The sequence below is a fragment of the Piliocolobus tephrosceles genome, chromosome 21 (assembly GCF_002776525.5).
Source record: "Piliocolobus tephrosceles isolate RC106 chromosome 21, ASM277652v3, whole genome shotgun sequence".
In the NCBI taxonomy this organism is placed as follows: domain Eukaryota; kingdom Metazoa; phylum Chordata; class Mammalia; order Primates; family Cercopithecidae; genus Piliocolobus; species Piliocolobus tephrosceles.
In genome coordinates, this window is record NC_045454.1 from 43,367,764 (window position 1) to 43,395,410 (window position 27,647).

The window sequence follows — 27,647 nt, forward strand, 5'->3', positions numbered from 1 at the left end:
CTCGGAAAAAAAAAAAAAAAAAAAAAAGAGAGTTTCACTCTTGTTGCCCATCCTGGAGTGCAATGGCACAATCTCAGCTCACTACAACCTCCACCTCCTGGGTTCAAGTGATTCTCCTGCCTCAGCCTCCCAAGTAGCTGGGATGACAGGCATGTGCCACCACACCTGGCCAGTTTTGTATTTTTAGTAGAGATGGGGTTTCTCCATGTTGGTCAGGCTGATCTTGAACTACCATCCTCGGGTGATCCACACACCTCGGCCTCCCAAAGTGCAGGGATTACAGGCGTGACCCACTGTGCCCAGCTCCTTTGAGCTGCCCTAACACTAAATAAAGCTCCTGTTCTTCTTCAGCTTGGGCAAAAGTACCACAGGCAACAGAAGTTTTCCAAGGGAAGATAATTGACACCTCAAAGATCCCACAACAGTAATAGTCAACAAACATTGGCTACCCTTACATTTTTACAACTAAATATTAAAATTTGAGATAAAACCATTAGAATCAAAGGAATATAATAAGAGTGGCATGAGTAAATCTATGAACGGCACAGAAGGATTTAGAAACTGATACAGGTATATATAGGAATTATTGTTTTTTTAAAAAGGTGAATGGCCGGCTGTAGTGGCTCAAGCCTGTAATCCAGCACTTTGGGAGGCCGAGACGGGTGGATCACGAGGTCAGGAGATCAAGACCATCCTGGCTAACACGGTGAAACCCTGTCTCTACTAAAAAAAATACAAAAAACTAGCCGAGCGAGGTGGTGGGCGCCTGTAGTCCCAGCTACTCCGGAGGCTGAGGCAGGAGAATGGCGTAAACCCGGGAGGCGGAGCTTGCAGTGAGCTGAGATCAGGCCACTGCACTCCAGCCTGGGTGACAGAGCGAGACTCTGTCTTAAAAAAAAAAAAGGTGGATACAAGTATGTGTCCATAATAATTCAAAAGTTTAATGTCATAAAATTAGGAGTAACAAAATTTTTAAAACTTTAAGAGTACAACTCTTATGTATCCATAATGATTAAAAAAAATTTTTTTTGAGTTGGAGTCTCACTGTGTCACCCAGGCTGGAGTACAGTGGTGCGGTATTGGCTCACTGCAACCTCTGCCTCCCGGGTTCAAGCAATTTTCCTGCCTCAGCCACCCAAGTAGCTGGGATTACAGGTGCGTGCAACCATCCCCAGCTAATTTTTGTATTTTTAGTAGAGACGGGGTTTCACCATGTTGGTCATGCTGGTCTTGAACTCCTGACCTTGTGATCTGCCCGCCTCAGCCTCCCAAAGTGCTGGGATTATAAGTGTGAGCCACTGTGCCCGGCCCAGTTAAAAAAAAAAAAATTTAATGAGGTAGAAGTTCATATCAACAGGTTAAAGGTAGTGCATTAGCCTGGTCTCACACTGCTCTAATTTATAAAGAAATTTATAAAGAAAAGAGGTTTAATTCCACAGGCTGTACAGGAAACATGGCTGGGGAGACCTCAGGAAACTTTCAATCATGGCAGAAGGTGAAGGGGAAGCAGGCAGGACTTCACATGGTGGAGCAGGAGAGAGAGAGCACAGGGGGAGGTGTTACACACTTTTAAACAACCAGTTATCCTGAGAATCCTATCACGAGACTGTGCTGGGGGATGATGATAAACCATTAGAAACCACCCCCATGATCCAATCACCTCCTACCAGGCTCCACTTCCAACATTGGGGATTACATTTGGGTGGGGACCCAGAGCCAAACTATATCAGGCAGTTTCTCTCAGTAAGTGGTGCTACAAAAATTGGCCCTCTTTTTGGATGAAATAAAATTGGATCCACTACTCCACACTACATGCCCAAATACATTCAATTAAAAGATATATATATGTGTGTGTGTGTATGTAGGTGTATATATGTGTGTATATATATATATATATATATATATATGCCTCTTCTCTATTATTGTACACTTTGAAGGCGAGGTTAATTAAGTGGTGTTGTGGGGTTTGAGGGTCAGAATCTAATTTTTGGAGCTTTTTCTAATCTTGGGAGCAGATTGGGTAATAAAATGCATATTGAGAATAAGAAGGCCTTGTGGCCCCTCTGGGTCTAGGGTGGTAAAGTGTCTAAAAGTTGTTGCCAACCAGGCCATGAACTGGACTGGGTTTTTATATTTGATGAAAAAGAGCCTAAATGCTAACTGATTTGGGAGAGGTCGGATGAAGAAAAAGGAGCATTAACCTTGACTAGGCCTTCAGCTCCAGCCACCTCTCCAAGAGGAAATTGTTCGGCAGATGGGGGAAGGCTAGTCACGGAACGAAACCGTAAGCCGGACCAGATGTGAGGAGGGGAGGCGATGGAAAGATTGTAGGGCGGGGAGCAGAGGCTGAGGAAGAATTGGGACCTGGCTCAGCTTGGTGAGGAGCAGCCTCGGGAGGAGGGGAGAGGTGAGATGGGTCCGCAGAAAAGGAGGATTCAAAGAACTCAGAGAGGAAAGAAGAAAGATTTGGGATGAGTCGCATTGGGAGCAGAGACTAGGGAGGGACCGATGTGTAAAGAATGTCTAGACGTCAGGCACCTCAGACCATTTGCCCATTTTATGACAAACATTATCTAGATCTTGTAGGATGGAGAAATCAAAAGTGCTGTTTTCTGGCCATTTAGAACCATTGTCAAGTTTGTATTGGGGCCAAGCGGTGTTGCAGAAGAAAATAAATTGTTTAGGTTTTAGGTCAGGTGTGAGTTGAATAGGTTTTAAGTTCTTGAGAACACAGGCTAAGGGAGAAGAACGGGGAATGGAGGGTAGAAGTTGCCCATCGTGAAGGAGATAAATTTAAAGAGAAAGGTAGAGACACGGAGAAGGCAGTGGGGTGGGGGTGAGCAGCCAAAGCAGGCATCCCTACAATTGACTTGCCACCAAGGGAATGTGGGTGAATGACCAAGGCAGGAGTCCTGGGGGTGCTCAGACACCAATGGAATGTAGGTGAATAATCAGGCAGGCATCCCTACAGTGATTCGCCACCGAGGAAAGACTGTCTTCCTGAGTCTGTGATTGGTGCCACAGTTTTGGGTCCGCAGATAAAATGTGTCTCCTTTGTCTCTACTAGAGAGGAAAAATAGCTGGAATTGGAAGGACAGGGAGATTGAAGGGTAGTGAGAGAGGCTGGAGAAGAGAGTGAAGAGACTGCTTACCCAATCTGAAATTGGTGAGATGTTCCTTGGGCTGATCTGAGGATCCGAGGATGTAGGTGGAGCTCCTCACAGAGTGAGGGTGAGGACCGGGGCTGGTCTCCTGAGGGAGTCCCCCGTCCTGGGTTTTGGAACCAAATGTTACACGCATCTGTGTGTAGAGATGACCACAGGCTTTGTGTGAGCAACAAGGCTGTTTATTCACTTGGGTGTAAGTGGGCTGAGTCTGAGAAAGGAGTCAGCAAAAAGAGATAGGGGTGGGGCAGTTTTACAGGATTTAGGTAGGTAATGGAAAGTTACAGTTAAAGGTGGTTACGTTTTGCAGGCAGGGCCGGGGGTCACAAGGTGCTGGGTGGGGAACTCCTGAGACTCATTGCCCAGGAGAAGAATGTCACAAGGTCAAGAGATCAGTTGGGGTGAGGCAGGAACAAATCACAATGGTGGAACATCATCAGTTAAGGCAGGAACTGACTGTTTCACTTCTTTGATGGTTCTTCAGTTGCTCAGGGCCATCAGGATGTATACGTGCAGGTCACAGGGGTTCTGATGGCTTAGCTTGGGCCCAGAAGCCTGACAAGGAGTTCAAGACCAACCTGGCCAGCATGGCAAAACTCTGTCTCTACTAAAAAGACAAAAATTAGCAGGGTGTGGTCGGACGTGCCTGTAATCCCAGCTACTTGGGAGGCTGAGGCAGGAGAATCCCTTGAACCTGAGAGGCAGAGGTTGCAGTGAGCTGAGATGGCTCCACTGAACTCCAGCCTTGGTGACAAAGTGAGACTTTGTCTCAAAACAAAAAAAAAGAAAAAAAGAAAGCAAAGACGTTTTAAAGCAAGGCAAAAAACCCAGAAATTATTTTTAAAAACAATTCTTTTGGCTGCATAGAAAATGTTTTTTACATCAAATGTTGAAATAGTAACACAGCAAAATACGTAGTTATGTATTTTCTAGATGCATAACACATTGGCTCCTTCCCCTACGGGCGCGCCCCGCTGTGGCCTCGCCGGCAGGCCTGGCTGTAACTTCAACCTTTTCTTCTGGGCCTGGCCCCACCTTCCTCGCCGCCCCCGAGAGCGGGCCCCGCCGCTTGCCCGTAGCCCGGCCCACAGGCCTGGCTCTAACCTCGACCTTGTCCTCTGGGCCCACTTCTGCCTGCAGCCCCCGCGCTGAGCCCACCTTAACGTCCTCCGCAGCCAAGCAGGAGAAAACTAGAATTTTGCCGCCTGGAGGAGGTCTTACATAGTAGAAACTCCAGTACCAAAACCCCGCCCGGCCCGTGGCGGAGAGCTGAAATGACGTCAGCGGGGCGCCCATCATTCTGTGACGCCAGCTGTGAGCGCCTGAGAGGCTTTTTGCCTTTCAGAGTTAGGGCCTCTCTGTCGTTGGTGAGTTCCGCGGAGATGAAGTGGTTTGGGGGTAAAGGACGGATTTGGCCCGGACCTTAGAGAGGCCTGGCCCACTCCTCTCGCGTCCATAGGGGCCGCTGGCGTCCGCTTGGACCGTCGCTCCCCGGGAGCAGTCGGGCGTCTAGTTGCGGTGTCCGCAGGGTGTTTTCATCTGTGCTCCCCTCTCCAAAGGCCTCCAAAGCAGGGTTTGTGAATTTTTTTCCAGCAGGAAAATAATTTCCGCCTTTTGCATCCACGTTGGCTCCGTCCCCAGGGTCCTTCCGGTTCAGGGACCTGGCGATTTCTGAGTTCGGTAAGCACTGGATGAAAGTTGGTTCTAGGGGGCCTTTTCTGTCTTTTCTTATGCAAACGAATATTTCCTCTGTAAGTTTGGTTTCGTCTTTGTGCGTTGTATTTTATTTTTGACTATTACTTTCATGGCGAAAGATAAAGATACTAGGTTTATAGGGTGTGCATATTTGTGTATGTGAATACTAACGTTTGTAGACCGCCAAGTCTTTGTACTAAAAAATACTAAAAATAATAACTTACTCTCTTTGAATGGAGTTCCTAGGCCCGTACATTCCAAGAGAGCTTCACAATCAGACCTCCAGAAGAAAAGGATGAAGGCTTTATTGTTTTAGTATCACAATCATCAAATTTACAGTTAACTGGGTGGTTGGATTAAGGAGTTTGAAACCAGCCTGGCCAAGATGGTGAAATCCTGTCTCTACTAAAAATACAAAAAAAAAAAAAAGAAAAAATTAGCTGGGTGTGGTGGTGGGACTTTGTAATCCCAGCTACTTGGGAGGCTTAAGGCAGGAGAATCACTTGAACCCAGGAGGTGGAGGTTGCACTGAGCCGAGATCACGCCACTGCACTCCAGCCTGGGTGACAGAGTGAGACTCTGTTTAAAAAAAAAAAAAAAACAAAGGATGTGTGTATTTTAAGCTACATTGATTATATATCAATGAAAAAAAAAAAAGTTGGCTGGGTACAGTGGCTCACACCTGTGATCCCAGCACTTTGAGAGGCTGAGGCAGGAAGATCTCTTGAGCCCAGGAGTTTAAGACCAGCTTGGGCAACACAGCAAGACTCCATCTCTCCAAAAAAAAAAAAAAAAGTAAAATATTCTATACAGATGCCACTAAACTGAATGTTTGTGGGCTTAGTCAGCCCTAGGACCCCCAGTTTGAGACCCTTGGGAGTAGGTGTGATCCATACCAGGAATCCAGAACTGTGGTTTTTGTGACTTTAGGGTTTTAGTCTTATTGGTAGAATGAGGCCTGTAGAGTTTTTGTGAATTTGGTTCATGGATAATTAACTGTGGAACGTTCACTGTTAATCATTATTTGACTCCCATTCTGTAGGTCATTGTTTGAGCCACTGTTTCATGTTTAATGATTGTCATTAATTTTTTTTTTTTTTTTTTGAGACGGAGTCTTGCTCTGTCACCCACCTAGGCTGCAGTGCAGTGGCGCGATCTCGGCTTACTGCAACTTCCACTTCCCAGGTTTGAGCGATTCTCCCAGCCTCCTGAGTAGCTGGGATTACAGGTGCACACCACCATGCCCGGCTAATTTTTGTATTTTTAGTAGAGACGAGGTTTCACTGTGTTGGTCAGGCTGGTCTTGAACTCCTGACCTCATGATCCGCTGGCCTCGGCCTCCCAAAGTGCTGGGGTTACAGGCGTGAGCCACCGCGCCCGGCCAAGTAAAACCAAACTTTGGTGGAAAGAAATTTAACCAGATAAATACTATGAAAAGGTCTTCTCTTTGAAGACCCATATAACAGACCAGTGTTAGGCACAGAGCAATTTGGCCTTGCCTCTCTGACAGTGTGACCTGGGAATGCAGGTTTGTTTAATTTGAGTGTTTCCAATCAAGGCCCTGTTGAGGCTACCCAATACTTAAAGTGTATTGTGAGGTTTGTTTTTTTTTTTTTTTTTTGAGACGGAGTCTCGCTCTGTCACCCAGGCTGGAGTGCTGTGGCAAGATCTCAGCTCACTGCAAGCTCCGCCTCCCGGGTTCACGCCATTCTCCTGCCTCAGCCTCCCGGGTAGCTGGGACTACAGGCACCGCCACGTCGCCCGGCTAGTTTTTTGTAGTTTTTAGTAGAGACGGGGTTTCACCGTGTTAGCCAGGATGGTCTCGATCTCCTGACCTCGTGATCCGCCCATCTCGGCCTCCCAAAGTGCTGGGATTACAGGCTTGAGCCACCGCGCCCTGCCTGTTTTTTTTTTTAATGTGTGTGTGCAAAACTTGTACTTGCATTCAGGTTCTGGTTTACCGCTTCAAGTTTTTTTTTTTTTTTTTAACTTATTTTTATTTTTATTTCTTTAGAGATAGGGTCTTGCTATGTTGTCAAGGCTGGTCTCAAACTTCTGGACTGAAGCAATCCTCCCACCCTAGCCTCCCAAAATGCTGGGATTACAGGCATAAGCTACTGCCCCAGCCAATGTATATGTTTTAATGACTGATGATGAAGTACTGCTTGTTGATTATTGATTAATACCAACAGGAATCCCAGTAACCCTGTTTAAAGAGGAATGGAGATTGCCACTGTCCGTTTAGATTAATGAGGTGTCCTGAAGTGATGTTGGCATCAATGAAAGGAGGGTTCTGGCACTTTCTCATCTCACAAGATGGCAGCTGTTGATTTGTCCCATGGTAAGCCCTGTTGCTCTTTTTCGGATATCATGCCCTAGGTTCCCTCTGCACAATATAGGGTCTAGTGGTTTGGGCTGCTGGTCATGTTGCTGATTCGTTTGGAAGGTGCTGAGGGGAGCCAGAATGTGCTCTTTTGTGAGTCAGCCCTTGCCTGGCTATGGGTTTTGGAAACAGTACTGCATAATCTCCTTCGTGAATTTTAATCAGCATGCTAGAGTCACATGCTCTGGGTGTATATTTTCTTATGGGTGAAATGACACCATTGTACTTTCCCTGACGGGCAGCACAGCTCATCGTCACCTTTAGGACTGCTCTGGCATTGTATGGCAGTAGGTTGTATGTTTGTGTTTTCTTTCTTTCTTTCTTTTTTTTTCTGATACAAAGTCTCACTCTTTTGCCCAGGCTGGAGTGCAGTGGTGTGTCCATAGTTCACCACAGCCTCAAACTCCTGGGCTCAAGCAATCCTCCCACCTCCACCTCCCAAGTACCTGGGACTACAGGCACATGCCACTGTGCCAGACTGATTAAAAAATTATTTTTGGCCGGGTGCAGTGGCTCAAGCCTGTAATCCCAGCACTTTGGGAGGCCGAGACGGGCGGATCACGAGGTCAGGAGATCGAGACCATCCTGGCTAACACGGTGAAACCCCGTCTCTACTAAAAACACACACACACAAAAATAACTAGCCGGGTGAGGTGGTGGGCGCCTGTAGTCCCAGCTACTCCGCAGGCTGAAGCAGGAGAATGGCGTAAACCCGGGAGGCGGAGCTTGCAGTGAGCTGAGATGCGGCCACTGTACTCCAGCCTGGGCGACAGAGCGAGACTCTGTCTTAAAAAAAAAAAAAAAAAAAAAAAAAAAATTATTTTTGTAGAGATGAGGGGGTCTATGTTCACTAGGTTGCCCAGGGTGGTCTTGAACTCCTAGGCTTAACAATCTTCCTGCCTCAGCCTCTGCAGGGAGGTGAGACTGCAGCTGTGCATTACCACGCCAGGCTCTTGTGAAATTTTTTTGTAGATTCGGAGTCTCACTGTGTTGCCCAGGCTGATCTCAAACTCCTCGCCTCAAGCAGTCCTCCCACCTCAACCTCCCAGAGCACTAGCATTACAGATGTGAGCCACTGCAACTGGCCTCGTGTGTGTTTTCCTGATTTTGCAGGAATATGTGGGAATTTCATACTAGGAGGTAATGACCTCTAGGTAGGTGGATGTGGAGATTATGGTCAGCTTGGAGTTCTCATGCTTTTCGTTTTCTTACAGGACATTATCTTTCTGGGGACCCAGTTTGCCTTCATGAGGAAAAGACACCAGCAGGAAGGATAGTGTCTGACTGCCTAACAGATTGTTATCAGGTAAAAAGCAGCTGTGTCCTTATACGTAGTGACATACTTGCATCCACCAGGTAGACACATTTCCCTCTAGATAGACTTGTCTCTAGGCTTCTTTGTTTTTTTTTTTTTTGAGACAGAGTCTTGTTCTTTTGCCCAGGCTGGAGTGCAGTGGCGCGATCTCGGCTCACTGCAAGCTCCGCCTCCCAGGTTCACGCCATTCTCCTGCCTCAGCCTCCCAAGTAGCTGGGACTACAGGCGCCCGCCACCACACCCATCTAATTTTTTGTATTTTTAGTAGAGACGGGGTTTCACCATGGTCTCGATCTCTTGACCTCGTGATCCGCCCGCCTCAGCCTCCCAAAGTGCTGGGATTACAGGAGTGAGCCACCGCGCCCGGCGTCTCCACGCTTCTTAAAGCAAATAAAGAGTCACTCAAGGATTGAATCCCCATTTGAATTTCCCCAAAGAATGGGGCCTCCCATATAGGAAGGTGTTAACTTGGAAATCATCCCAGGCTGGGCATGGTGGCTTACACCCATAATCCCAGTACTTTAGGAGGCTGAGGCAGGCAGATTGCTTGAGTACAGGAGTTCAAGACCAGCCTGAGCAACATAGTGAGACCCCGTCTCTACCAAAAATTTAAAAATTAGATGGGCAAATTGGTGCATGACTGGACTCCCAGCTACTTGGGAGGCTGAAGTGGGAGGATCACTTGAGCCCTGGAAGTTGAGGCTGCAGTGAGCTGTGATTGCATCACTGCACTCTAGCCTGGACAACAGAGTGAGACTCTGTCTCAAAAAAATAAAAAAAAATAAAGTGTCCTTTCCTCAAGTTGTTTATCAGCATTGATCAGATGTCTGGAACGTGCTGAACAATGTGCTCAAATAGATGGAAATAAGATGAGATCTTGGCCAGGCACGGTGGCTCATGCCTGTAATCCCAGCACTTTGGGAGGCTGAAGGGGGCAGATCATGAGGTCAGGAGTTCGAGACCAGCCTAGCCAGTATGGTGGAACCCGATGTCTACTAAAAATACAAAAATTAGCCGGAAATGGTGACACGTGCCTGTAATTTCAGCTACTTGGAAGGCTGAGGCAGGAGAATTGCTTGAACCCGGGAGGCGGAGGTTGCAGTGAGCTGAGATCGCACCACTGTACTCCAGCCTGGGTGACAGAGTGAGATTCCATTTCAGGGAAAAAAAAAAAAAAAAAGATCTTCCTAGTCTGGCTGTGCTGAGATAAATTCATATTCAAGGAGTGCCATTAATGAGCCATGAGTGGAGGAGATGACAGTGAGTATGTTTAGGGAGTGCGGAGTTTCTAGGACCCTAAACCCTGGGGCTGGCCATTGCAGCCCTTGGAATCCTGCATAGGCATTGGGTCCCCCTTCCTCATTCTCCAGTAAACGCTGATGGACTTGTTACTTGGCTCCAACCAGTGTTGTGTGTGATGCTTTAGGATTCGGTGACCTTCGACGATGTGGCTGTGGACTTCACCCAGGAGGAGTGGACTTTACTGGACCCAACTCAGAGAAGCCTCTACAGTGACGTGATGCTGGAGAACTACAAGAACCTGGCCACAGTGGGTGAGACTGGCCTCATCCCTTGCAGCCTCCTGTGGAACTGATATGTACTTACTGTTTTGCAGCATTGGCAATGTCAACTCTGAATACAAAGGACATAGTCCCTGTCCTAAATAGATTTTAATCTACTGTGACCATTATCAAAGTGTGGTCCAAGATTAATAGCAACACCATCTGCCTGTTAGAAATGTACATTTTCCTTCTGCACCCAGAAACCTGGAATTGGAGTCCAGTCATCTGTATTTGAAAAGTTCTCTTAATCCCAGCACTTTGGGAGGCCGAGATGGGCGGATCACGAGGTCAGGAGATCGAGACCATCCTGGCTAACACAGTGAAACCCCATCTCTACTAAAAAATACAAAAAAACTAGGCGGCGAGGTGGTGGGCGCCTGTAGTCCCAGCTACTCGGGAAGCTGAGGCAGGAGAATGGCGTAAACCCAGGAGGCGGAGCTTGCAGTGAGCCGAGATCCGGCCACTGCACTCCAGCCTGGGCGACAGAGCGAGACTCCGTCTCAAAAAAAAAAAAAAAAAAAGAAAAGTTCTCTGGATGACTGTGATGCACAATAATGTTTTCAAAAACACTGGGGTAGTTGTTTCTCCAGAAGAACGAAGATCTCTGTTATACTTCCTTATTTCGTATTTGTTGTTGTTGTCGTTCTTGTTGTTTTGAGACAGTTTCACTCTGTCATGCAGGCTGGAGTGCCTTGGCATGATCTTGGCTCACTGCAACCTCTGCCTCCTGGATTTAAGCAATTCTTGTGCCTCAGCCTCCCGAACAGCTGGGAACAGCTGGGATTACTGGCATGCGCCACCACACCTGGCTAATTTTTTTTTTTTTTTTGTATTTTTAGAAGAGATGGGGTTTCATCATGTTGGCCAGGCTGGTCTCGAACTCCTGACCTAAAGTGATCCTCCTGCCTCAGGCTCCCAAAGTCCTGGGATTACAGGCATGAACCACTACACCTGGCCATTATTTTGTGTCTGATCAAAAGTCTTAGTGCTTTTTAAATGGGTACATAAGCCTGAATTTCGGATTTAGGGGACAGAAGTAACCAGACTGTTTGGGGCATAGTCAGAGTTGTTATTTGCATTTTTAGCCCTTTTGAAATAGCTTCATCACTTTCATTAGGTCTGTAGTTCCTGAGTCATAGAAAGGTTTGTAATCTCTTGTATGAGCCTCTTCCATTAATGTATTTCTCTGTGCTCAGGAGGCCAGATCATCAAACCCAGTCTGATCTCTTGGTTGGAACAAGAAGAGTCTAGGACAGTTCGGGGAGGAGTTCTCCAAGGTGAGTGTTCATGAAGAACAACTCTGGCTGATGAGAAGTTCAGTCCGTTTGGAAGCATAATTAGGAAACTTTTTAACGTGTACTTTCTCCATGCAGGTTTAGATACAGTTAGGAAATATTTAACTTCCCACACGCTTTTACTTACAGAACAGTCCCCCCTTGTCTGTGATTTCACTTTTCAAGGTTTCAGTTATCTGCATTCAACCATGGTCCAAAAATATCAAATGGAAAACTTGGCTAGGCATGGTGGCCCACGCCTATAATCCCCACACATTGGGAGGCCTAGGTGGGTGAAATCATTGAGCACAGGAGTTCAAGACCAGCCTGGGCAACATACCGAGAACCTTGTTTCCACAAAAAATACAAAAATTAGCCGAGGGTGGTGGGATGCACCTGCTGTCCCAGCAACTCAGGAGACTGAGCTGTGAGGATTGATTGAGACTGGGAGGTCAAGGCTGTGGTGAGATGTGATTACACCACTGTACTCCAGCCTGGGTGACAGAGTGAGACCCTGGCCACTGACCCCCACCCTGCAAAAAAAAAAAAATTCTAGAAATAAAACAATTCATAAGTTTTAAATTTCTCGGCCGGGCGCGGTGGCTCAAGCCTGTAATCCCAGCACTTTGGGAGGCCAAGACGTGTGGATCATGAGGTCAGGAGATCGAGACCATCCTGGCTAACACGGTGAAACCCTGTCTCTACTAAAAATACAGAAAAACTAGCCGGGCGAGGTGGCGGGCGCCTGTAGTCCCAGCTACTCCAGAGGCTGAGGCAGGAGAATGACGTAAACCCGGGAGGTGGAGCTTGCAGTGAGCTGAGATCCGGCCACTGCACTCTAGCCCGGGCGACAGAGCAAGACTCCGTCTCAAAAAAAAAATTTCTCATCGTTCTCAGTAGCATGATGAAATCTTATGTCATCCTGCCTGGGATGTGAATCATCCATTTGTCCAATGTATCTATGCTATGTACACCACCTGTCAGTCACGTAGTGGTCATCTGAATTACCAGATCGGAGAATCACAGTATGTACAGGGTTCAGAACTAGCCATGATTCAGGCATCCACCTGGGGTCTTAGAACATTTCTTTAATTGTTTAGATATATGCTCTTTTTTCAGAAATTTCCTACTTTCATTTCCTGATACTCTCTATTCACTATCAGTTTTAATTTTCATAGCGTCAATTTGTAATAAACGATTGAAAAGTTTTACCCCATGTCCTTGTCTTGGCCAGTTTTACTCCCTTTGGGTCATTTACATCAAAACCAAATTTTTTTTGGCCGGGCGCGGTGGCTCAAGCCTGTAATCCCAGCACTTTGGGAGGCCGAGACGGGCGGATCACAAGGTCAGGAGATCGAGACCATCCTGGCTAACACAGTGAAACCCCGTCTCTACTAAAAAATATAAAAAACTAGCCGGGCGAGGTGGTAGTCCCAGCTACCCAGGAGGCTGAGGCAGGAGAATGGCGTGAACCCGGGAGGCGGAGCTTGCAGTGAGCTGAGATCCGGCCACTGCACTCCAGCCTGGGCAACAGAGCCAGACTCCGTCTCAAAAAAAAAAAAAAAAAAAAAAACCAAATTTTTAATGTAGCCCAGGTCCCCAAATGTTTTTCTGCTTTTTCTTGCCATGTTTAATTTGAAACAAATAGAAATGAGTCATATTGTTTTCAACTCTTTCCATTTCTTTCTCCAAATCCTTTCATTTGTTCTTGTTGTGGTTCACTCTCTTGCCAAGGCTGGAGTGCAGTGGTGTGATCTCAGCTCCTTGCAACCTCTGCCTCCCAGATTCAAGAGATTCTTCAGTCTCAGCCCTGCGAGTAGCTGGGATTACAGGTGCTCACCACCACGCCCAGCTAACCTCTGTATTTTTAGTAGAGATAGGGTTTTGCCATGTTGGCCAGGCTGGTCTCAAACTCCTGACCTCAAGTGATCCACCTGCCTTAGCCTCCCAAAGTGCTGGGGTTACAGGCGTGAGCCACCGCGCCCAGCCTGAGTCCTTTTCTTTGTCTGTTTTGTTTCAGGATGGGAAATGCAGCTTGAAACCCAATGGTCTACACTTGAGCAGGACTTTTTGACGGGTCAGACATCCATCGGGATACAATTGGTAAGATTTGCAAGGGATATTTTTTATCTTCCACCCTCAGAGAAAATCAGGAATTCTATTATGGGAAGTCAGCAAAAATAAGAAATATTTGAGAGAAGTTGCATACACACAAGAGGGAGCGAAGAATCTGGGGATGCTCCAAATGTATTGTGAAACTTGTTTCTTCAGAGCTTTTACACATTCCCACATATGTAACTAGGCATTGAGTTTTGTTTTGGTGTTTTTTTGAAACGAAGTATTGCTCTATCACCCAGGCTGGAGTGCAGTGGTGCAATCATGGCTCAGTATAGTCTTGACCTCCTGGGCTCAAGTGATCCTCCTACCTCAGCCTTCCTTAGTAGCTGGGACTACGGGCATGCCCCACCACACCCAGCTAATTCTTTAAAATTTTTGTGGAGACAGGATCTTGCTGTGTTGCCCAGGCTAGTCTCGAACTCCTGTGCTCAAGTGATCCTCCGCCTCAGTTTACAGAAGCACTGGAATTACAGGCATGAGCCACCACATCTGGCTTAGACTATGAATTGCTTTTGGTTTTTTTGTCGAGACAAGGTCTTGCTGTGTCACCCAGGCTGGAGTGCAGTGGCACAAACATGGCTCACTGAAGCCTTGACCTCTTGGCTCAAGTGATCCTCCCACCTCAGCCTTCTACGTGGTTGGGACTACAGGAATGCACCACCATGCCCAGCTAGTTTTTTTTTTTTTTGAGACGGAGTCTTGCTCTGTCACCCAGGCTGGAGTGCAGTGGCACAATCTCGGCTCACTGCAAACTCACCTCCTGAGTTCATGCCATTCTCCTGCCTCAGCCTCCCGAGTAGCTGGGACTACAGACGCCCGCCACCACGCCTGGCTCATTTTTTTGTATTTTTAGTAGAGATGGGGTTGCGCCATGTTAGCCAGGATGGTCTCGATCTCCTGACCTTGTGATCCACCTGCCTTGGCCTCCCAAAGTGCTGGGATTATAGGCGTGAGCCACCGCGCCCAACTCAGCTAATTTTTTGATATTTTTTGTAGAGATGGAGTTTCGCCATGTTGCCCAGGCTGGTCTCTAACTCCTAGGTTCAAATGATCCACCCACCTTTGCCTCACAAAATGCTGAGATTACAAATGTGAGCTACTGCACCCATGTAGACACTGAATTTCAAAAACAATTTCTTGGAATTCTACAGAAATATGTTTTTATTATTATTATTATCTTGAGATGGTGTCTCACTTTGTTGCCCAGGCTGGAGTGCAGTGGCACGATCTTGGCTCACTGCAACCTCCACCTCCAGGTTCAAGCAATTCTTGTGCTCAGCCTCCCAAGTAGCTGGGATTACAGGCATGTACCAGCAAGCCCAGCTAATTTTTGTATTTTTAGTAGAGACGGGGTTTCACCATGTTGGCCAAACTGGTCTTGAACTCCTGACCTCAGGTGATCTTCCCCGACTTGGGCTCCCAGAGTGCTGGGATTACAGGCGTGAGCCACCACACCTAGCCAAGATTAAAGTAGATGGCACAACATTCTAGAATAAGAGTTAAGTTGTACCACTTAAAATAAATCTACAGGGCAGGACCTGAATGCGAATAATAAAAATGGCATCAATTATAATCACCATTATACTGTTTGTAGCTTCAGATGGGTACGTCTGTTAATATGTTTGAGAAAAATCCTTCAATCATCATCATCCCTTCAACAGGAGGGAAAACACAACGGAGGGGAACTCTGTGAGCAGTGCGGAGAAGTCTTCAGTGAACACTCATGCCTTAAGACGCACATGAGAACTCAGAGTACAGGGAACACTCATGAGTGTAATCAGTATGGAAAAGATTTCCTTACTCTGCATGAGAAAACCTCTACTGGTGAGAAGTTTAATCAGAGTGAAAAAATCTTCAACCTGACACCAAATACTGTATACCAGAGAACTAGCACACAAGAAAAGTCATTTGGATGTAGTCACTGTGGCAAGTCCTTCATTAATGAGTCATACCTTCAGGCACATATGAGAACTCACAATGGAGAAAAACTCTATGAATGGAGGGATTATGGGCCAGGTTTTATTGACTCCACAAGCCTTTCTGTGCTTATAGAAACCCTCAATGCAAAAAAGCCCTACAAATGTAAGGAATGTGGAAAAGGCTATAGGTACCCAGCCTACCTCAGTATTCACATGCGAACCCACACTGGGGAGAAACCGTATGAATGTAAGGAATGTGGGAAAGCCTTCAATTATTCCAATTCATTTCAGATACATGGAAGAACTCACACTGGAGAGAAACCCTATGTGTGTAAGGAATGTGGGAAAGCCTTCACTCAGTACTCGGGCCTTAGTATGCATGTACGATCGCACAGTGGAGACAAGCCCTACGAATGTAAGGAATGTGGGAAATCCTTCCTTACATCCTCACGCCTTATTCAACATATAAGAACTCACACTGGAGAGAAACCTTTTGTATGTGTTGAATGTGGTAAAGCCTTTGCAGTTTCCTCAAATCTTAGTGGACATTTGAGAACTCACACTGAAGAGAAGGCCTGTGAGTGTAAGATATGCGGGAAGGTATTTGGGTATCCCTCATGTCTTAATAATCACATGCGAACGCACAGTGCCCAGAAGCCATACACCTGTAAGGAATGTGGGAAGGCTTTTAACTATTCCACCCACCTTAAAATTCACATGCGAATCCACACTGGAGAAAAACCCTATGAGTGTAAACAGTGTGGAAAGGCCTTCAGCCATTCCAGTTCATTTCAAATACATGGAAGGACTCACACTGGAGAGAAGCCCTATGAATGTAAGGAGTGTGGGAAAGCCTTCACGTGTTCCAGTTCCTTTAGAATTCATGAAAAAACTCACACAGAAGAGAAACCCTATAAATGTCAGCAGTGCGGGAAAGCTTACAGTCATCCCCGTTCACTTCGAAGACATGAACAAATTCACTAGTGAGAAACTCTGTCCATGTAATACATGTGGGAAAGCTCTCATTTGTTCCAGTTCACTTCAAAGACATGAATGAACTCACGCTGGAGAGAAGAAAGTCTACGAAAATTACTTAATTCCTGTAACGCCAGCACTTTGGGAGGCTGAGGTGGGCGGATCACTTGAGGTCAGGAGTTTGAGGCCAATCTGGCGAACCCTGGCTCTACTAAAAAGACAAAAAATTTAGCCAGGTATGGTGGTGGGTGCCTGTAATCCCAGCTACCTTGGGAGGCTGAGGCAAGAGAATCGCTTGAACCCGGGAAGCAGAGGTTGCAGTGAGCAGAGATTGTGCCACTGCACTCCAGCCTGGGCGACAGAGTGAGACTCCATCTCAAAAAAAAAAAAAAAATTATTTGCTTAAATTGAGTCTGTTAGGGTACATCCCTAATCCAATCTGACTGGTGTTCCTATAAGAAGAGAAAGACACAACTGGGATGACAAATGGAGAAGATGATGTGAAGTCATGAGATGATAGCCATCTGCAAGCCAGAGGGCCAGGACAGTTCCTTCTATCAAGGCCACCAGCCCTGCTGGCACCTTCATCTTGAGCTTCCAGAACTTTGAGCAAATAAACTTCTCTTGTGTGAGAAAACACCCAGTCTGTGGTGTTTTGTTGTGGCGGCTCTAGCAAGTGAATCAGTAAGCAATAAGCAAAAACGTTTATAGTTTGTCCAAAAGCCTTAATATTCACATGCAAAGCCATGCTGGAGAGAAACTGTATGAATGTAAGACATGGGAAAGCCTTCATTGAGTCTTCAGTCCTTTCTACATACAGGAGGAATTACATAGGAGAGAAATTGTATGAATGTAAGGCACATGAAAAAGCCTGTGAATGTTCACTCTATTTTAATATTCACATGCAAGTTGTCTGGATATAGACCGTATGAAAATAGAGGGGAAAAAAGGAAAGAAAGTTTCTTTTACTGTGAAAGTAAGGAATGTGACCCAATACACCATATTGGAACTTGGAGTGGACCGAAACCCCATTAGGATTGTGGAAAAGCTTACGTTAATGTTTTCTACCTTCTAGAAGGTATAAGAAGTCAAACTGGAGAGAAGCCTTCTACCTGTAATGCATGTAGGAAGCCTTACATTAATTCCACAGAAATTTTTTTTTATATATCTAAAATTACCTCAAAACCCTGGGAAGGTAAGGAATGTGGTATATCCTTTCAATATTTCACGTGCCATAATATTTACCTGAATTCTCATAATACTGTACTGTTTCTTGAGTAGTGTTAGTACTTTATACTATCAAAATAATCCTAAATCCTCCCTCTCAGACCTTCCTTCATTACTGTATTTCACTTATATGCGTATACACACACACAAAATTAGCATATGTAATCTAATACATTGTAGCTGTTTTTCAGAAGTTACCTGTTAGATCAATTAAGAATTAGAAAAATAAACATTGTTATTTTACTTCACTTCTATGCTCAAAGTTGGATGTAATTCTTATACTTGATCCTCAAAACTTAAAGCATTTTCCCCCTCAGGCTTCTGTGAAAATTTTTGTTATCTTTGATATTCTGTTATTTTTTTTTATTTTTATTTTTTGAGACGGAGTCTCGCTCTGTCGCCCAGGCTGGAGTGCAGTGGCCGGATCTCAGCTCACTGCAAGCTCCGCCTCCCAGGTTTATGCCATTCTCCTGCCTCAACCTCCCGAGTAGCTGGGACTACAGGCGCCCGTCACCTCGCCTGGCTAGATTTTTGTATTTTTTAGTAGAGACAGGGTTTCACTGTGTTAGCCAGGTCTTGATCTCCTGACCTCGTGATCTGCCCGTCTTGGCCTCCCAAAGTGCTGGGATTACAGGCTTGAGCCACCGCGCCCGGCCAATATTCTGTTATTTTTAAATGATATGCCTAGGTATAGGTTTTTGGTGCTTGTCCTGCTTGGTGTTTGCTTAGCCTCCTGGATTTGTGTTTTGGCGTCAGTTAATTTTGAGAAATTCTGTCATTATTGTTTCAAATGTTTCTTTCCCTTTTTTTCTTTCTATCTGATATTTCCTTTATATGTAGGATACAACTTTTCTAGGTATCCCACAGTTCTTATATCTTGTTTTTTTATTCTTACTTCTCTTTGCTTTTCAATTGTGGATGTTTCTACTGATATATTCTCTTTTCTACTGACATATTCTCAAGCTCTTCAGTTGACTATTTCCTGGCCAATAATAAGCCTGCCAAAGACATTCTTCATCTCTGTTGCTGTCTTCAATCTCTAGCAATTCTTTGTGGTTCTTAGAATTTCCATTCTGTATTTACACTGTCTGTATGTTCTTGGATGCTGTCTGCTTTATCCAGTAGAACCCAGGGCATATCAATCATAATTGTTTTTTTTTTTTTTTTTTGAGATGGAGTCTTGCTCTGTCGCCCAGACTGGAGTGCAGTGGCCAGATCTCAGCTCACTGCAAGCTCTGCCTCCCGGGTTTACGCCATTCTCCTGCCTCAGCCTCCCGAGTAGCAGGGACTACAGGCGCCCGCCACCGCGCCTGGCTAGTTTTTTGTATTTTTTAGTAGAGACGGGGTTTCACCATGTTAGCCAGGATGGTCTCGATCTCCTGACCTCGTGATCCGCCTGTCTCAGCCTCCCAAAGTGCTGGGATTACAGGCTTGAGCCACCGCACCCGGCCTCAATCATAATTGTTTTAAATTCCCAGTCTGATAATTTCAGCAATCCTGCTATGTCTGGTTCTGGTTCTTACTCTTTCTCTTTAAACTAAGTTTTGCCTTTTAGTATGCTTGTAATTTTTCCTTAGCTGGACATGGCATACTGGATAAGAGGAACTGCTGTAAGCAGGCCTCTAGTAATGGTAGTAAGCTGTGGGGAGAGGGGCAGTGTCCAGGGATTAGATGTCACTCTTTTAGTGAGTCTGTGCCTCTGCACTGTGAACTTCATAGTTTTTCCCACCCTTTAGTTGGGTCAGGATGTATAGAGTTGGCTGGAGTTGGATATTTCCCTTCCTGCAGGTCACTGAAGCTCTGACTAAAATTCTGGGTGCGGTGGCTTATGCCTATAATCCCAGCATTTTGGAGGGCCAAGGCAGGCGGATCACCTGAGGTTGGGAGTTTGTGACCAGACTGAATCGCTGGAATCCAGGAGGTGGAGGTTGCAGTGAGGCGAGATTGTGACACTGCACTCCAGCCTGGGCAACAGTGAGACACTCTCAAAAAAAAGAAAAAAGAAAAAAAAGGCCAAGCATGGTGGCTCATGCCTGTAATCCCAGCACTTTGGGAGGCCGAGGCAGGTGGATCATGAGGTCAGGAGATCGAGACCGTCCTGGCCAACACGGTGAAACACCATCTCTACTAAAAATACAAAAAAAATTAGCTGGGCATGGTGGCGGGCACCTGTAGTCCCCAGCTACTCAGGAGGCTGAGGCAGGAGAATGGCGTGAACCCGGGAGGTGGAGCTTGCAGTGAGCCGAGACCTCGTCACTGTACTCCAGCCTGGGCGACAGTGCGAGACTCTGTCTCCAAAAAAAAAAAAAAAAAATCATCGATGCTCAGCCCTTCTTGAACATGAACTCATAGTGAACAGAGCCCTATGAATGTGAGGAATATTGAGAAGCCATCACTAGTTACTCACTCAAACCTTGTTGAATGTGTGAGAATTTACTCCAGAGAGATGCCCTTTCAGCATAAGAAATGTTGGAAAGGATTTATATAATCTTTCCTTTTTAATATCCACATACAAACTCACTGGAGAAAAACCCTAAAAATGTAAAGCAATGTTGAAAAACCTACAGTTATTTAAATTCAAGTATGTGAACTCACTGTAAAGAAATCCTGTGAATGTAAACAGTATGATAAATTCTTGAATTTTTTTTTTTTTTTTTTTTTGAGATGGAGTTTTGCTCTTGTTGCCCAGGCTGGAGTGCAGTGGCTCAATGTCAACTCACCACAACCTCCGCCCCCCCAGATTCAAGTGATCTTCTGCCTCAGCCTTCCAAGTAGCTGGGATACAATCATGCACCACTACGCCTGGCTAATTTTGTATTTTTAGAGGAGGCAGGGATTCTCCATGTTGGTCAGGCTGGTCTCGAACTCCTGACCTCCAGTGTTCCACCTGGTTTGACTTCCCAAAGTGCTGACATTACAGGCATGAGTCACCACACCCAGCCAATTCTTCAATTCTTAAAGTCCCTTTCCATATCATTAAAGAACTCACACTGGAGAGAAACCTTATCAATGTTAGAATTGTGGGAAAGCCCTCTGTTCCCATTTACCTGAAAGATGTGAACAAAGTCACACTGTAGAAAAATGCTGTGAAAGTTGGGAATCTGGAACCACTTCTTTATTATCTCACGTCACAATGAACTTGTAAGAATTCACAGTGGCAGGAAACTCTACGTATATGGAAAATATGGGAAAGGCTTCATTTACTCCTTAGGACAGATACCACAAAACTCCCACTTGGAGAAAACCTATGTTTATAAGGAATGTGGAAAATCTTCACTTATTCCTCAGGCTTTAAGGTATATGTCGGGATTCTCAGTGGAGAGAAGCCGTGTTGATGTAAGGAATGTGGGAAAGCCCTTGCCTGCTACTCAGTCCTTGATAAACATTTTAGAACACAAACTGGAGAGAAACTGAATTCAAGAAATGTGGCAAAACGTTTTTATGTTCCACAAGCTTTAATCAGACACCGATGTATGCTGGAGAAGAACTTGATGAATCTAGTAAGTGGAATGGCCTAGATCAGGGGTCCCTAAACCCCTGGGCCATGGACTGGTACTGGTCTGTGGCCTATTAGGATCCAGGCCGCACAGCAGGACGTGAATGTAGGATGAGCAAATATTACTGCCTGAGCTCCACTTTCTGTCAGATCAGCAGCGACATTAGATTCTCATAGGAGCATAAACTCTGTTTTGAACTGCACATGCAGGGGATCTAGGTTGCACACTCCTTATGAGAATCTAATGCCTGATGATCTGAACTGGAACAGGTTAATCCCCAGCTCTAGTCCGTGGGAAAAATGTCTTCCACAAAACTGGTCCCTGGTGCCGAAAAGGCGACTGCTGATCTAGATTATGTCCCATCCACCCATTAACATATTAAGGCTTTCATCCCTGGGACCTCAAGATAATGGTGGTATTTGGAGACATGGTTTTTTAAAGAGGTGATTTTAAAATGAGGCAGTTAGAATAGGGCCCTCATTCAATATGACTGGTTTCCTTATAAGAAGTGAAAGAGATACCAGGGTAGCAGGAACAGATTTTTATGTGAAGTGACCAGAAATGGTTACCTGCAAGGCAAGGAGAGATTCCTGGAGGAAATGCTTCTTTTTTTTTTTTTTTCTTGAGACGGAGTCTCGCTCTGTCACCCAGGCTGGAGGGCAGTGGCCGGATCTCAGCTCACTGCAAGCTCCGCCTCCCGGGTTTACGCCATTCTCCTGCCTCAGTCTCCTGAGTAGCTGGAACTACAGGCGCCCGCCACCTCGCCCGGCTAGTTTGTTGTATTTTTAGTAGAGATGGGGTTTCACTGTATTAGCCAGGATGGTCTTGATCTCCTGACCTCGTGATCCGCCCGTCTCGGCCTCCCAAAGTGCTGGGATTACAGGCTTGAGCCACCGCGCCCGGCCAGGAAATGCTTATTTTAAGACTCATTGTAGAGGAAATCATCCTTACCTGCACTTTGATCCTGGACTTCCAGCCTCCAAAATTATGAGCAAATAAATTTCTGTTGTTTAAGCCATCCAATGTGTGGGATTCATTTTTTTTTGTCAACTCTAGCAAAATAATGCAGCAAAGAATGTGAGAAAACCTTTAGGTATTCCATAGTCTTTAATATTCATGTTCAGAGTTACAATGGAGAGAAACCTTATGAATGTAAGGAATGAAGTGTTTTCTGTCTGTGTTGTGTGTGTGTGTGTTTGAGACACAGTCTGCCTCTGTTGCCCAGGCTTGAGTGCAGTGGCATGATCTTGGCTCACTGCAACCTCTGCCTCCGGGGTTCAAGCGATTCTCCTGTCTCAGCCTCTGGAGTAGCTAGGCTCACAGGCACGTACCACCATCCTTGGCTAATTTTTGTATGTTTAGTAGAGCTGGGGTTTCATCATGTTGGTCAGGGTGGTCTCGAACTCCTGGTCTGAAGTGATCCACCCACCTCGGCTTCCCAAAGTGCTGGGATTACAGGCGTGAGCCACCACACCTGGCCTCTTCTTAGTCTTTGGTCTGCTAAACGTGAGAAATCATGCAGTAGACCATTTCAGTGAATCTAAAGCACATGAAAAACCATTTTATTATCCCTTAAAGCATCCGAACTCATCTGGTGAAAGAACTTACATCAAGTGAGAAAAAATAAAAGAATATAAAGAAGAGGTTTCTTGTAGTATGAAATCAAAGAAGGTGATCTTGCACAACGTGGAAGAGCTTAGAGTGGATTGAAACCCTATCATAAGGAAATATGGGCCGGGGGCAGTGGCTAACACCTGTAATCCCAGCACTTTGGGAGGCTGAGGTGGGCAGATCACTCGAGCCCAGGAGTTCGAGACCAGCCTGGGCAACATAGTAAAACCTCATCTCTACAAAAGTACAAAAATTAGCTGGGCACAGTAGTGTGCGTCTGTAGTCCCAGCTACTGAGGAGGCTGAGGTGGGAGGATCACTTGAACCCAAGAGGCGGAGGTTGCAGTGAGCCGAAATTCTCCAGCCTGGGTAACAGAATGAGAACCTGTCTCAAGAAAAAGTTGACTCAAAAGTAAGAGGAAAAAAGGAATGTGGCAGGGCTTTTAAAAACTTTTCATACCTTATAGAAGGTGTAGAAACTCAGTGGAGAGAAACCTGCTTGTAAATCAAGTGGAATCGCCTTTGTTCATTCATAAGGCTTCTTTTGTACATCGTAAATTGCTGTGAAGCCATGGGAAGGGGAAAAGTGGGATACAACCCTTAGATATTTCACATGCCATAATATCTGCCTGATGGAGCCACCAAGCATGTCCCTTCTTTAAAAGGTCAGGTAGGGGGCCTGGCATGGTGGCTCATACCTCTAATCCCAGCACTTTGGGAGGCCGAGGTGGGTGGATCACTGGAGGTCAGGAGTTCGAGTCCAGCCTGGTCAATATGGTGAAACCCCGTCTCTACTAAAAATACAAAATAAGCCGGGTGTTGTGGTGCATGCCTGTAATCCCAGCTACTTGGGAGGCCTGGGCAGGAATTCAAGACCAGCCTGGCCAACATGGCAAAACCCCATCTCTACTAAAAATACAAAAATTAGCCAGGCATGGTGGTGGGCACCTGTAATCCCAGCTACTCAGGAGGCTGAGGCAGAAGAGTTGTTTGAACCCAGGAGGTGGAGGTTACAGTGAGCTGAGATTGTGCCACTGCACTCCAGTCTGGGTGACAAGAGCAAAGCTCCATCAAGAAAAGAGAGAGAGAGAAAGAGAGAGAAAGGAAGGAAAGAAAGGAAAGGAAAGGAAGGTCAGGTAGGGGCTCTCAGCACTTTGGGAGGCCAAGATGGGAGGATCACCTGAACCCGGGAGTTCACAACCAGCCTGGGGCAACATAGCAAGAGTCTGCCTCTATTAAGAAAAAAAAAAAAAAAAAGGTCAGATAGGGACCTAGTACTAATCTCTTTCTGAAACTGGATGCTTGACAGCTCCAAGGAATTCAGTGACCAGCAAGGGACTGTCCCAGTAGGCTTTGCTGGTCACATAGAAATGGAAATGGAATGAGTGCAGCAGCCTGACATTAGCAGCCTTGTGGCTTTACCTATCGGCAGCTATATCTTTTGGAAAGACTTTATCATAATTTTATCATGCATTCCTCTACCTGAAGCTAAGCTGCTGGCTGAAGGGGACTCTTATTGTCTGGGTGGGCCTCTTCAGTCACGATTGGAATAAGCTGAAAGCTGAATGTGTCCACTGGGTTTCTGCAGGCATCCAGCCTTGGAGTGCAATGGCATGATCTTGGCTCACCGCAATCTCCACCTTCCACGTTCAAGCAATTTTCCTGCCTCAGCCTCCTGAGTAGGATTACAGGCATGTGCCACCACGCCCGGCTAATTTTTTTTGTATTTTTAGTAGAGATGGCATTTCTCCACGTTGGTCAGGCTGGTTTCGAACTCCCAGCCTCAGGTGATCCACCTGCCCGCCTCAGCCTCCCAAAGTGCTGGGATTACAGGCATGACCCACTGTGCCCAGCCATGGAAGCCTTTCTGTATCACTCTTGTTGCAAACAAGATAATTCATTTTGGGGGTACATTCAAATAAATGACATAAAGATGAAATTGTCTTTCTGTGTGTCCTATTCTCAGATAAGACTTGTGGTCCCTTAGTTTTCTGTGGTGGTTTTATATGATTAAATTTGTTTTTGAAAGAGTTTCTGAATATATTACTTGTTCTGTTATGCACATTTGATATATTAGCGCTTTCTTCATGACTGCAGCTGTAAACACTTTCTCATTTGCATTATATGTTCATTTAGCAGTGAGTTTGTCTTTAACTGCCAAGATAAGGTTTGGTTTTGTTTTTCCGTAAAATCCAGATTCTGCAAAACTTGGTGATTTTTTGTTTTTGTTTTGAGATGGAGTCTCGCTCTCTCACTCAGGCTGGAGTCCAGGGGTGCAACCTCTGCTCACTGCAACCTCTGCCACCTCCCCTGGCTGTCATGAGGGATTATTAATAGATGCTTTTAGATAGTCCTCTCTAGTGCCATTGATAATTGGTCATACCATGGGTCTACCTAGCATTTCTTTTCTTTACTTTTTTTTTTTTTTTAAGGTGTGCATTTTCATTCAATGTGTCAAGTCAGTGTACAGGTAAGCCCTGGCTGCCTCCATTCCTCCACCAGCTCCCAGGGAGACCAAAAGCCTTTATACATCTCAAGTTGGGGGACAAAAAAGGGGGGCCATGATGGCTGATCATTCAAAATTAAACAAAATAAAAATATGAAGGCAAAGTTTTTTTAAAAATTGCATTATATAATTTACATGAAAGCAATGCTATCACCACCCCATGTGAACTTGGGAGAGGACTGGGCATTCTCCTTAGAAGTGGGGTGGCTTTTGGGAGGGCAAGGGACTTCCTGTAAGAATGCACCTCCCAGCTGGGCGCAGTGGCTCATGCCTGTAATGCCAGCATGGGAGGCTGAGGCAGGTGGATCATGAGGTCAGGAGTTCGAGACCATCCTTGCCAGTATGGTGAAACCCCATCTCTACTAAAAATACAAAAATTAGCTGGGTGTTGTGGTGCACCTGTAATCCCAGCTACTTGGGAGGCTGAGGCAGAAGAATCGCTTGAACCCAGGAGGCAGAGGTGCAGTGAGCCGATGTTGTACCACTGCATTCCAGTCTGGGCGACAGAGCAGGACTCTCTCGAAAAAACAAAAAAAAGAGAATGCCCCTCCCAATATTTAGAATGACTATTAAAAGAAAGAACAATGTATGATCAAGTCCTGAGCTGCATTGTAGAATATTTGGGATGCCTTACTCCAACTAACTGCTGTCACCTTCACCATTCCAGGTTTTAAATCTTAAGTCAAAAAAAAAAAAAAAAAAAAAATTGCCAATCTCACCTTATTTTCTGCATAAGTTAGGTTTTTGTCAAGAAAGGTTATAATGTAAGTCACCGTCTGCCTAGAACTATTTGCAGTAGGGTGGACAATGCAGAGGCCAGACTCCTCATATTCCTGCTTGCTGATCCACATCTGCTGGAAGGGGAGCAGCGAGACCAAGATGGAGCCGCTGATCCATACAGAATATTTGTGCTCAGGAGGAGCAACGATGTTGATCTTCTTCATGCTGGGAGCCGTGGTGGTGATCTCCATCCTGTTAGCAATGCCAGGGTACATGGTGGTGTCACTGGACAGCACTGGGTTGGCATACTGGTCTTTGCAGATGTCCATGTCACATTTCGTGATGGAGTTGAAGGTAGTTTCGTGGATGCCATGGGATTCCATGCCCAGGAAGGAAGACTGGAAGAGTGCCTAGGGACAGCGGGGACCCCTCGTTGCCGAGAGTGATGACCTGGCCGTTGGGCAGCTGGAATCTCTTCTTCAGGGAGAAGCTGGAGGCCATGTGCAGGGACAGCAGCGCCTGGATGGCTATGTACCTGGATGGGGTGTTGAAGATCTTAGACATGATCTGGGTCATCTTCTCATGGTTGGCCTTAGGGTTCAGGGGGGCCTCAGTCAGCAGCACCGGGTGCTCCTAGGGAGCCACATGCAGCTCGTTGTCGAAGGTGTGGTGCCAGATCTTCTCAATGTCGTCCCAGTTGGTGATGATGCTGTGCTTGATGGGTATTTCAGGGTCAGGTTGCCTCTCTTGCTTTGGGCCTGTTCACTCACATAGAAGTCCTTCTGACCCATGCCCACCATAATGCCCTGGTGCGCGGATGCTCCACAATGGAGAGGAAGATGGCCCAGGACACATTGTCACCTGCAAAGTTGGCCTTGCACATGCCGGAGCCATTGTCAGCTACAAGCACCTCAGTATCATCATCCATGGTGAGCTGCCAGCGGGTGTGTATAGGTGGCACAGTGGGCGGGACAAGGCTTTGTGCTCACGGGATAGATGCAGTCTTACCGGTTGCATTTCTTCTTTTAAAAAAAATAAAAAAAAAATAGAGATGGGGAGCCAGGCTCAGTGGCTCACACCTGTAATCCCAGCACTTTGGGAGGCTGAGGCGGGCAGATCACGAGGTCAGGAGATCGAGACCATCTGGGTAACACAGTGAAACCTTGTCTCTACTAAAAAAATACAAAAGAATTAGCCTGGCATAGTGGCGGGCACCTGTAGTCCCAGCTACTCAGGAGGCTGAGGCAGGAGAATGGCGTGAACCCAGGAGGTGGAGATAGCAGTGAGCCAATATTGCACCACTGCACTCCAGCCTGGGCAACAGAGCGAGACCCCGTCTCAAAAAAAAAAAAAAAAAAGATATGGTGGTCTCGCTGTGTTGCCCAGGCTGGTCTAGAACCACTGACCTCAAGAGAGCCTCCTGCCTTGGCCTCCTAAAATGCTGGGATTATAGGCATGAGCAATTGTACCTGCCTTTTATTTTATTTTATTTTATTTTATTTTATTTTATTTTATTTTAGACAGAGGCTCACTCTGTTGTCCAGGCTGGAGTGCAGTGGTGGGATCTCAGCTCACTGCAGCTTCTGCCTCCCGGGTTCAAGCGATTCTCCTGCCTCAGCCTCCCGAGTAGCTGGGACTACAGGTGCCCCCCACCATGCCCGGCTAATTTTTGTACTTTTAGT

At 46.0% G+C, this 27,647-nt stretch overlaps 1 protein-coding gene, 1 long non-coding RNA gene and 1 pseudogene across 3 annotated transcripts; 1 reads left to right on the top strand and 2 right to left on the bottom strand.

Moving 5' to 3' along the window:
- Window positions 1-3,324: 3,324 nt before the first annotated feature.
- Window positions 3,325-4,433, bottom strand: LOC111530283. Its single transcript, XR_002727759.2, has 2 exons — window positions 4,323-4,433; window positions 3,325-3,771 (listed from the first exon to the last, which is right to left on the bottom strand). It is a non-coding gene; the product is annotated as an uncharacterized LOC111530283 (long non-coding RNA).
- Window positions 4,238-18,037, top strand: ZNF426 (zinc finger protein 426). 2 transcript variants are annotated; one of them, XM_023197447.3, is made up of 8 exons: window positions 4,238-4,531; window positions 4,758-4,844; window positions 7,052-7,200; window positions 8,457-8,548; window positions 9,984-10,110; window positions 11,316-11,396; window positions 13,414-13,496; window positions 15,173-18,037. In XM_023197447.3, exons 3-8 carry the CDS (start codon window positions 7,176-7,178, stop codon window positions 16,412-16,414), a joined length of 1,650 nt encoding a protein of 549 aa, XP_023053215.1. In that variant the 5' UTR covers window positions 4,238-4,531; window positions 4,758-4,844; window positions 7,052-7,175; the 3' UTR covers window positions 16,415-18,037. The 2 variants fall into 2 exon arrangements, with proteins under 2 accessions (XP_023053215.1, XP_023053216.1); XM_023197448.3 differs by having other exon boundaries at window positions 4,761-4,844.
- Window positions 18,038-20,580: 2,543 nt separating this feature from the next.
- LOC111530281 lies at window positions 20,581-26,893 on the bottom strand (annotated as a pseudogene).
- Between the last annotated feature and the right edge of the window lie 754 nt (window positions 26,894-27,647).

Bases quoted from the DNA above. Each gene is read 5' to 3' on its own strand.
- ZNF426 (XM_023197447.3), top strand. From the start codon at position 7,176: ATGGCAGCTGTTGATTTGTCCCATG. The intron at 7,201-8,456 runs GTAAGCCCTGTT...GTTTTCTTACAG, and splicing joins AGCTGTTGATTTGTCCCATG to GACATTATCTTTCTGGGGAC. The intron at 13,497-15,172 runs GTAAGATTTGCA...TCCCTTCAACAG, and splicing joins CATCCATCGGGATACAATTG to GAGGGAAAACACAACGGAGG.